This window comes from Bufo gargarizans, chromosome 4 (assembly GCF_014858855.1).
Source record: "Bufo gargarizans isolate SCDJY-AF-19 chromosome 4, ASM1485885v1, whole genome shotgun sequence".
NCBI classification, from domain to species: Eukaryota; Metazoa; Chordata; class Amphibia; order Anura; family Bufonidae; genus Bufo; species Bufo gargarizans.
The window spans coordinates 153,030,290-153,041,718 of NC_058083.1; the positions used below are offsets into that span (position 1 = coordinate 153,030,290).

The following is an 11,429-nucleotide window of genomic DNA, read 5'->3' on the forward strand; positions in this document are numbered from 1 at the left end:
ACATTACCCAGGTGTACTGCTGTCCCTGGACATTACCCAGGTGTACTGCTGTCCCTGCACATTACCCAGGTGTACTGCTGTCCCTGGACATTACCCAGGTGTACTGCTATCCCTGCACATTACCCAGGTGTACTGCTGTCCCTGCACATTACCCAGGTGTACTGCTGTCCCTGGACATTACCCAGGTGTACTGCTATCCCTGCACATTACACAGGTGTACTTCTGTCCCTGCACATTACCCAGGTGTACTGCTGCCCCTGCACATTACCCAGGTGTACTGCTGTCCCTGGACATTACCCAGGTGTACTGCTATCCCTGCACATTACCCAGGTGTACTGCTATCCCTGCACATTACCCAGGTGTACTGCTGTCCCTGGACATTACCCAGGTGTACTGCTATCCCTGCACATTACCCAGGTGTACTGCTGTCCCTGCACATTACCCAGGTTTACTGCTGTCCCTGGACATTACCAAGGTGTACTGCTATCCCTGCACAATACCCAGGTGTACTTCTGTCCCTGCACATTACCCAGGTGTACTGCTGTCCCTGCACATTACCCAGGTGTACTGCTATCCCTGCACATTACCCAGGTGTACTGCTGTCCCTGCACATTACCCAGGTGTACTGCTGTCCCTGGACATTACCCAGGTGTACTGCTGTCCCTGGACATTACCCAGGTGTACTGCTGTCCCTGCACATTACCCAGGTGTACTGCTATCCCTGCACATTACCCAGGTGTACTGCTATCTCTGCACATTACCCAGGTGTACTGCTGTCCCTGCACATTACCCAGGTGTACTGCTGTCCCTGGACATTACCCAGGTGTACTGCTATCCCTGGACATTACCCAGGTGTACTGCTGTCCCTGCACATTACCCAGGTGGACTGCTATCCCTGCACATTACCCAGGTGTACTTCTGTCCCTGCACATTACCCAGGTGTACTGCTGTCCCTGCACATTACCCAGGTGTACTGCTATCCCTGCACATTACCCAGGTGTACTGTTATCCCTGCACATTACCCAGGTGTACTGCTGTCCCTGCACATTACCCAGGTGTACTGCTATCTCTGCACATTACCCAGGTGTACTGCTGTCCCTGCACATTACTCAGGTGTACTTCTATCCCTGCACATTATCCAAGTGTACTGCTATTCCTGCACATTATCCAGGTGTACTGCTATCCCTGCACATTAGCCAGGTGTACTGCTGTCCCTGCACATTACCCAGGTGTACTGCTATCTCTGCACATTACCCAGGTGTACTGCTATCCCTGCACATTATCCAAGTGTACTGCTATCCCTGCACATTATCCAGGTGTACTGCTATCCCTGCACATTACTCAGGTGTACTGCTATCCCTGCACATTATCCAGGTGTACTGCTATCCCTGCACATTACTCAGGTGTACTGCTATCCCTGCACATTACCCAGGTGTACTTCTATCCCTGCACATTAGCCAGGTGTACTGCTGTCCCTGCACATTACCCAGGTGTACTGCTATCTCTGCACATTACCCAGGTGTACTGCTATCCCTGCACATTATCCAAGTGTACTGCTATCCCTGCACATTATCCAGGTGTACTGCTATCCCTGCACATTACTCAGGTGTACTGCTATCCCTGCACATTATCCAGGTGTACTGCTATCCCTGCACATTATCCAGGTGTACTGCTATCCCTGCATATTAGCCAGGTGTACTGCTATCCCTGCACATTAGCCAGGTGTACTGCTATCCCTGCACATTATCCAGGTGTACTGCTATCTCTGCTCATTACTTAGGTGTACTGCTGTCTCTGCATATTACATAGGTGTAAAGTTATCTCTGCTCATTACCTATGTGTACTGCTATCTCTGCTCATTACCTACGTGGACTGCTATCTCTGCTCATTACCTATGTGTACGGCTATCTCTGCATATTATCCAGGTGTTCTGCTGTCTCTGCACATTATCCAGGTGTACTGCTATCTCTGCTTATTATTTATATATTCCGCTATCTCTGCTCATTACTTAGGTGTACTGTTGTCTCTGCCCATTACATAGGTGTACTGCTGTCTCTTCTCATTATATAGGTGTACACCTATCAATTCAAATTACCTAGGTGTACTGCTATCTCTGCACATTACCTAGATGTGCTGCTGTGTCTGCTCATTACCTGGGTGTACTGCTATCTCTGCACATTACCTAGGTGTACTCCTATCTATTCAAATTACCTAGGTGTACTCCTCTGCCTGTTCACATTACCTAGGTGTACTTCTCTGCCTGTTCACATACCTAGGTGTGCTCCTTTGCCTGTTAACATAACCTAGGTGTACTCCTCTACCTGTTCACATTACCTCAGTGTACTTTTCTACCTGTTCACATTACCTAGGTGTGCTCCTCTGCCTGTTCACGTACCTAGGTGTGCTCCTTTGCCTGTTCACATTACCTAGGTGTACTCCTCTGCCTGTTCACATTACTTCGATGTACTCCTCTACCTGTTCACATTACCTAGTTGTGCTCCTCTGCCTGTTCACATTACCTAGGTGTACTCTTCTACCTGTTCACATTACCTAGGTGTACTCCTGTGCCTGATCACATTACCTATGTGTACTCCTCTGCCTGTTCACATTACCTAGGTGTACTCCTCTGCCTGTTCACATTACCTAGGTGTACTCCTCTGCCTGTTCAAATTACCTCGGTGTACTCCTCTACCTGTTCACATTATATAGGTGTGCTCCTCTGCCTGTTTACATTACCTAGGTGTACTCCTCTACCTGTTCACATTACCTAGGTGTACTCCTCTGCCTGTTCACATTACATAGGTGTGCTCCTCTGCCTGTTCATATTACCTAGGTGTACTCCTCTGCCTGTTCACATTACCTAGGTGTACTCTTCTACCTGTTCACATTATATAGGTGTGCTCCTCTGCCTGTTCACAGTACTTAGGTGTACTCCTCTGCCTGTTCATATTACCTTGGTGTACTCCTCTGCCTGTTCACATTACATAGGTGTGCTCCTCTGCCTGTTCACATTACCTAGGTGTACTCTTCTACCTGTTCACATTATATAGGTGTGCTCCTCTGCCTGTTCACATTACTTAGGTGTACTCCTCTGCCTGTTCACATTACCTTGGTGTACTTCTCTGCCTGTTCACATTATCTCGGTGTACTCCTCTACCTGTTTACATTACATAGGTATGCTCCTCTGCCTGTTCACATTACCTAGGTGTACTCTTCTACCTGTTCACATTATATAGGTGTGCTCCTCTGCCTGTTCACATTACTTAGGTGTACTCCTCTGCCTGTTCACATTACCTTGGTGTACTTCTCTGCCTGTTCACATTATCTCGGTGTACTCCTCTACCTGTTTACATTACATAGGTATGCTCCTCTGCCTGTTCACATTACCTAGGTGTACTCTTCTACCTGTTCACATTACCTAGGTGTACTGATCTGCCTGTTCACATTACATAGCTGTGTTCCTGTGCCTGTTCATATTACCTAGGTGTACTCTTCTACTTTTTTTCTAAATTTTATGGTAGTATACAGTAGTATGACTGGATAACTCCTTTGCTCTTAGGCCGAGTTTACATGACTGTATAGCTTTCCATTCTTCCGATCTTTTAGAAGAACAGAAAATATTAGTTTGAACTTAAAATAACTGATCCGTCTTTTTTGAGCATCAGTTATGATCAGTTTGTGTCTCTTATATCAGAGATCCGTTATTTTTGACGGGAGAAAAAGTCCTACATGCAGAACTTCTCCGTTCAAAAATAACTGATCTGACGGAAGTGACACAAACTGATGCTCAAAGTAACAGATACTTTTGTTTTCATCTTTCTGTTCTTCTGATGGATCAGAAGAATGGAAAGGTAAATAGTGATGTGAACTTGGTCTTAGCTTGTCACACCACAAAGGTTTTGCACAAACACAGCTGGGTCTGGACCAGAGTAGTCCTCAGTAACATTCTGCCCTGTGAACCTTGTCAGAATATTTGTCGTGATGACTTGAGCGGATGTCTGCGTTTATCTGGCAAGCCCTGAAGCCTAATCTGTTTTGATCTGAAGCCGTATAAAAGCTGTTCGTGGCATCTCGTGCACAGCTGGAGGCCGGATTGCACAGTCCTGTATTTAGGAACACATTGTCCTCTCAGGCATGGCGGGAAGCTGTTATCCTGGAGGGCTGACATTCATGGTCTAGCTAGCGTGAGCCCCACGTTATAGAAGAAGGCTGTATGAGCAGATACACACTGTCACAGAGTTCACACACTCGCCATGGATGTAGCACCAAGCCGCACGTAGGAGCTGAATGAAAGGCCAAAAAATGTGAAATGTTTTGTCTGCTATTTTTAGCGTTTGGGGGTATATTCCATAGCCCGACATGTTTAGGCTTGAGCACCTCCAGCTATGAAGAGGTAATGGAGTGGAAGCAGCAGAGCCAAGAACTCTTCTCCGTCAATATTTGCAGCTAACTTCAGGAATTTATGTTCTCAACAAACCATCTGTTGGAGGTTGAAGAACTTCAGTTTTTTACTGTATAAATCAATAAATTCATTGTGCGTTGGGCTGAGGTGGCTGATCACATGCAGTGTAGAAGTGGCGATCACTCCTCTCTGTGCCGTATGATGTGGCACTGTGTTTGTATTGACAACTTGGCACCCTGCTAGGAGGGAACGAATGATTCATTACACTGGGTCGTAAATGGCACTGTTTGTTGTGTTGCTTATGGAGAACTTTGCTTTTATCTTCCTGCTTATGCTCTTTTACGTATCTTTGTGTGGTTTCTAAGGCCTTTGTTGGCAGCTGCGTTATACTCATACACTCCTGACCATTTACTGTTTTTTTTTCGTAGTATGGGTGATATGATACATTTTTAACTAGGAAATGTCTGTTCCCCACTGCTCAATGTCAGAAGCGCTGCTGTATAACAATGGCTAAATATTAGTCACCAGTGGCTTTTTTTTTTTTAGCAAAATAACCTGCTATCCTCATGACCTCCAGCTCAGTCCTGAAAAGTCCCAGCAAATGTATGGAGACTTATTTTCCAGGCAGTGCTTCATGGGAAAGGCTTATATGAATTAGCTTATGTCAACCATACCAGGGACACCTCCAAAAGGAAGAGTGGTCCATCTGTAAACCGCTATTTACAGCTTCTTGCCCCTCGTCAGTGCAGAGCAGGGTACTGCCTGGGTGAATGACATGCCGTAGATGTAGCTTGGGGTGAGGGTACTGGTTTTCATTAAAGAGTCCCAGTATAAGAGGTAAATCATACCTTCAGACTTACCAACTAGATATATCTTAGGCCACCATACACATAAGAATACTGTGGACTTACAGCATCAAGTGACATCTGCCATACACATGCTGTTCAACCCAACTGAGCATGCATGTGTGAGAGGTGAGAAAGCCACTGCCAAACAAAAGGATCATGCAGTTGAAATTCAACTGCCCGATCTTTATCACCCCAACATCTGCCATTAAAGGGGTTCTCTAGGAATTAAAAAAATGAAAATACTTAAATATTATTTTATAATAAATATATTCACAAATACCTTTCATCGCTTAGAATGGCTTTGTTTTGTCTAGAGAGCAATTATTAGGAGAAATAATATGGCCACCGTTCTATTAGTACACACAAAACCTGTCCTAATCACACAGGAGGGCAAGTTACTTTACCACAATCAGCCACAGTGCTGCCTCATCTTCCTCTTTGCTCTTCTTGTCAGGAATCATGATCCTGAATACAGGTGAATCTCTGTGGGAATGGAGATGACGAGGAGACATGAGCGGAGGTGGGGTGTGGATAATGAGCAGCTTTTTATCACCTCACTGACTAATTATTTTCATAAAACATACATTTTAATGGTTAATTTTAAAATATTTATTTCCACTCTAAATTTAAAATTCCTCAAGAGTTGGAGAGATGGGAATTGTGTATAATGCTGACATATGGACTTATTCCCTATTGGGGTGCCTGATATCTTCTCAGGGCTGTCCCCCTTCTTTTCATGTGTCCTACTCCTTTCTGTCAGACTATTTTGTATCCCAGCTGTTATTTTGCTGTATGTACTATCTCCCCTGTTGGGGTTCCCTTCTCTCCAATTCTGAACTCAGTGGTAAATGAAATAAATATTTTAAAATTAACCATTAAAATGTATGTTTTATGAAAATAATTAGTCAGTGAGGTGATAAAAAGCCACACTTCGGTCCCAGTGACCACTGAATTGCATATATAAAGAAATATAGTGTGACCACCTCCTGAAGGACCCAAAAGTCTGTTGAATAGATAATGAGCAGCAGCTCTTGTATGCAGTCTCCATTACCACAGCCCCACATTACCACAGCCTGTCCTGTCCGTCCTCTCTGTACTTCATGTCTCCTCATGAACTCTATTCCCACACAGATTCAGCTAAAGTTCTTATCACCTGTATTCCGGATCATAATCCCTGTTAAGTAGAGAGGAGGAGGAGGCAGCTTTTTACCTCAGTGTTGTAAAGTAACTTGTCCTCATGTGTGATCAGGACAGGTTTTGTGTGAACTAATAAGACAGCGGCCATTTTGTTTCCCCTGATGATTGCTCCCCAGACAAAACGAGTCATTATAAATAATGAAAGGTATTTGAGAATATATTTATAATAAAGTAATATTTAAGTATTTTCATTTTCTTAATTCCCAGAGAACCCCTTTAAGGGAGAGTCAGGAGGCCTCCATACCTGTTAGATCGTCAGCCGTTCCAGCCAGAATCTTGTATGGCCAGCTTTATATTTCACATTGTACATTTACTTAGTACATTCAATCAGCTGATGAGCCATAAAAAAAAGAATCCACCATTCATATGGTTTAAGTTGATTGTACGCCGAAGCCTATCAGAAAATACATCCTAATCTCCCCATAGAGGGCTCTGTCATTTTGCGGTGCATGTTGTGTATGTGGGGCTCTCTTGGTATAAATGAGATGAATGGGTTACATTAAAACTTGTGCTGGAAAAGCTTTTATTGGTCCGGCACTTAGTAATTTTGTTTTGTGAGGACTCAGTGTCGCGCAAATCTTGCTTCCATACCCATAGCACTAAGGAGACATTTCGGAATGAGTGGTTTTACAATTATAGTGTTGGCTCAGCTTGAAATCAATTCCTCTCCAAAATGTATTTTGTCTGCTCTTACAGAACAAACTAAAAGGGTCCATTTATGATGCTTTTAGTTTCTTGTGATTTTCGTTACAGCTTGCCGTTTATTTAATGCCGTGCTTTAATCAGTTTGCAGAATTTTTGGATTACGTAAAAGAACATTTTCCCCCATACATAAGTCTTTGAGTTTCCCCTGATATGTCAGCTTCTTAATTCTGTGGTTCTAGCAAGATGACTGGTAGATGCCACAGAGTTTTCCACCCAGCTTTTCTCCTGACTGGCAGGTCTGTCTAGTGATGCCATACCACATTCTTCACTGCCATTCAGGACTGTAGGGAAGCTGGGTGACATTTACTACAGATGCCATGTTACTTGTTGCGCCTTGCCATGAACATATTTAAAGGGATTATCCAATAGCACCCCCCCTTCCACAATGCCCGGGCCCCTCCTATAGATAATACTTACCTGGTCCCCAGCACCCACGTCCCTCCAGATCCTTGCACGGCTGCCACTGCATCTCCCCGTCACGGGAGGGAGCAGCCAATAGTAGGCCATGACAGTGACCAGCCTCCCTAGCTTCACCCGCGGCCTACTATTGGCTGTTACCTCGTTGCTGAATGTTTTAATCTGTGCAACAGGGAAATGCAGTGGCGGCCATGCAGCGATGCGGGTGCCAGGGACCAGGTAAGTATTGTCCATAAGAGGGGCCCAGGCATTGTGGGGGGTATTTCTACTATTGAATAACCCCTTTAAGTCCATGATGCTGGATAGAATGACTGACATCTTGACTTGCAGAGGATTTTCCTTTTTAGGGATAAGTGCACTATAATATGCTTTTCATCATCCCATAAAATGCCATATTAAATATTTCTGTTTTTTTCGAATCTTAGGACACTGAGTGGAGTATCCCCAGCTGCCCCTGCAATGGTCGACTCAGCATCTCTGCAAGTCTTGTCTCCTGTTGCTATCACAACCCCAAATTTCTACCCTGAAACCTGGATTCCCATGGACTCATCTCAGGAGTTTGTCCAAGTGCCTATGCCAAAGGAAGATAAAAGTTACAGAACAGTTTATACCTTATTTCACAAAACCGTTCCCGAGACCAAGTTCAAAATTTTAAAAATAATGCGAGTTCAGAACCTCTTCCTGTGGGAGAAATACAAAAGGTAAATGTCTGCTTTTATGTTGCCAAGTAGACTGTACTATGCAGTTTGCATGGATCCGACTCACTTCTATGAGAGCTATGGAGTGTAGCACAGCCCACCCAACCTGGCCCCTACATGCTGTGCCACAAAAATAAAATAAAAATATATTTATTTTTTTCAACCCTGCATCTGGCTCTGAACAGTTTTGTAACTGGATGCAATTAAAAATTTTGTATAGCCACTGAGTTATTCAATAAAATGTATCTCTGTAGCACCACCTGCTTGTTCTTTTCCCTTATTTTCCTGTCCACCTCACTGAGGTGGACATATGTGCTCAGTTCCATTCTTCAACTGCCACCAGCCATGTGTACCGTTAGAAGTTGTGACAGTTACAGGGAGAGAGCCGCAGCAGAAAGGACATGGCCCTAAAAAAAGGACCCCCCCTTTCCCACAAGCTGCAGCAAAAAGGACACACTGTAATCTGCCAGATTAAAAGAAATATTGGGGGGGGGGGGGGCAGGTCATCGATATCAGAACTCTCCTGCTCTTAAGAATTACCCGTGCATCGTCTCCTTTGTAGAGGCAGCACAGTGTAAGTTTTGAAGAGGAAGCCGGGCTTGCACAAGGGCGGGTGTATTGGTAGTCGGATCACCGCCGATCTGATATTGAAGACCTATTCAGAGGATAGGTCATCAATATTAAGCCACCGCACAATCACATTAAGCTTTATTTCCCTAAACCAGAGAACCTCTTTAAGGCCATCACGTCTCTTTAAGGCCATCACGTCAGGTGTTGTATATAACAGTGGTGGTCACTTTTGTCAGGGTGCTCACATTCCTCATCTTTTGTGATGTGATCTGGTTCTCCTTGAGCCATAATTGTAACTTGTGTTATCACCTTTCTCCTAGGAAAAAAGAATTCATGGCCAGGAAGATGACTGGACTGGACAGGATCATGAATGAGAGACATCTGTTTCACGGGACCTCCCAGGATGTCGTCGATGGGATTTGCAAACATAACTTTGACCCCCGTGTTTGTGGGAAACATGCCACCATGTTTGGACAGGGTAGTTACTTTGCCAGGAAATCAAGTTATTCTCACAATTTCTCCAAGAGGTCACCAAAAGGAGTTCACTACATGTTCCTGGCAAAAGTATTAACCGGAAGATACGTTGTAGGGAATCATACCATGAGGAGGCCTCCTCCACTCAACACAGGAGACATAACCAGCGACCTTTATGATTCCTGTGTGGACAATTTCTTTGAACCTCAGATTTTTGTTATATTTAACGATGACCAGAGCTACCCCTATTTTATTATCCAGTATGAAGAAGTTAGTAACACAGTTTCCATCTAAATGAAAGGATGCTGCTACAGTCAGGCCTCAGAGTCCTTATTTAATACGACAAAGAGACTAATAATAAAGCCCTGAAACTTCCAAGCTCTGTGACAATGACCAACAGTGCACTTGTTAATAATGTATGTGCATATTGTAAATAGTTTCCATTGTTAACAGTTTGTGTGCCTTTTTGTTAATAAAAATGTTTTATTTATGTCAGTAAATATCCATGAGTTGAAATAGAAATTTGTACTAAAAGCGTTCATTTCAGTTAATTATCACACATTTAAGTCAAGGCGAGGATAAGGGTCCTTTTACACGGGCAAATTTTATGCCCATACGACAAGCAGTGAAATGATATACAAGTCAGTTGCACTCCTTATTATTTTCATTTTCATTGTGCAACAGTTGGAGAGGGGTTAAAGGGGGATCATTAATACGATCGTTCGTCCACCCACCTCTCATTCATTTTACATTCTGCTGGCAGCATATCTACAATCAGCAAGCAGTTTTATGCCCACATAATGCAATACGTTAACAAATGTTTGCTGGCTGGTCTCTGCCATGTTTATACCAGGCATAGATTGGTAACGAATGTTCAAATGGGCGCTCATTGCACCTATCATAGACCTATGGGCTCTACAGCTTGTGACAGACATAGGGTGGGTTCACATCACGTTTTATGCCTCCATTTGACCTATATGTTAGAAAAAAAAGGATGCAAAAACACAGCACACCACATTTTTGTATCCTGCAGAGGATGGTAAAAAAAACGTATATGTTTTTTTTTTTAAGAATAGAACTCTATGGTGAACGGATGCCACTATATGGCATTAGTCTGAGGCATCCGTTTAACGTATATGTTTTTGTGTACGTTAAATGGATGGGAAAAACGTGATGTGAACCCGCCCATAACCACTTTGATTTCAGCTAGCTAAAGAGGAAATAGTGTCCTGACCATTTAACTATTAGCAATCATCCCATAAACAGGCAGTCAAGGGAATAGGGCTGGCTGCAGGCAATGGGCAAGAGTAGCACGCAACCTCTTTAATGGCTCCCAAATGTACAAGGTACTTAAAGGGCTTGTCCAAGAGTAGCAAATATTGTAAAACTAAGGGAAAAAAACCTTCAACCCCTGCCAATCTAGCACAGATACTCTGGTGCCCCCTCCCCCTGCTGGTTTTTGGTTACAGGCTGCCAGCCATGCCCCGCTCATTGGTGAAGCCAGTAGTACGGCATGTGACTGGCATTCTTATTGATTGGCAGAGTGTAACAAAGGCCAGCGAGGGATCCGCAGGGGATTGAAGAGGTGATTACTATTTTCTTTTTTGTAAAGGACATATATTGTTTGTTTTTGACCTCTTGGACCCTTTAAATAATAACCATCAACTATCGGTAGTAAAAGAGTAACAAAACAGTTACAGTAAAAATGGACTGGAGTTTTGATTGACCCATGAATGTAACACTCATGAAAATAAAGGGTTTGTTTTATCCTGAGCAGCCCCTTTAAATGTGCCCTGTTACCACCATAGAAGGGAGGTCCTCAGAGCGTCTTTTAGTCGGACTGAGAAGCCGCTAACCAGCAGTCCACGTCCATCCATGTATATCAGCAGCATTTATAGAGGTTGATTCAGTTATTTACTAGATGAGTAAGCTTGTATGGAAATAATTGTTCATCTTGAATATGCAAAAATGAAGGTTCTCCAGGGCCGGAAGCTCGGCATCTGTTCCTTAAATAAATAGCCTTTATGTGTCTGCAGCAGGAGATGAATGAAAATAAGCTGGTAAGTGATTGCAGCGTGATGTACAGTATAGGGCTCAGAATAGGGCCTGCACTTTCAG

The 11,429-nt window shown here is 43.7% G+C and overlaps 1 protein-coding gene across 1 annotated transcript in view; it reads left to right on the plus strand.

Annotated features, from left to right (window-relative positions):
* LOC122935111 (TCDD inducible poly(ADP-ribose) polymerase) overlaps positions 1 to 9,811 on the plus strand; it is a 36,143-nt gene extending 26,332 nt beyond the window's left edge. The window contains exons 5-6 of the mRNA XM_044290870.1: positions 7,995 to 8,270; positions 9,158 to 9,811. Coding sequence (XP_044146805.1) covers positions 7,995 to 8,270; positions 9,158 to 9,605 — 724 coding nt within the window. The 3' untranslated portion in view covers positions 9,606 to 9,811. The remainder of the gene's footprint in view (positions 1 to 7,994; positions 8,271 to 9,157) is intronic.
* The last annotated feature ends 1,618 nt before the right edge of the window (positions 9,812 to 11,429 follow it).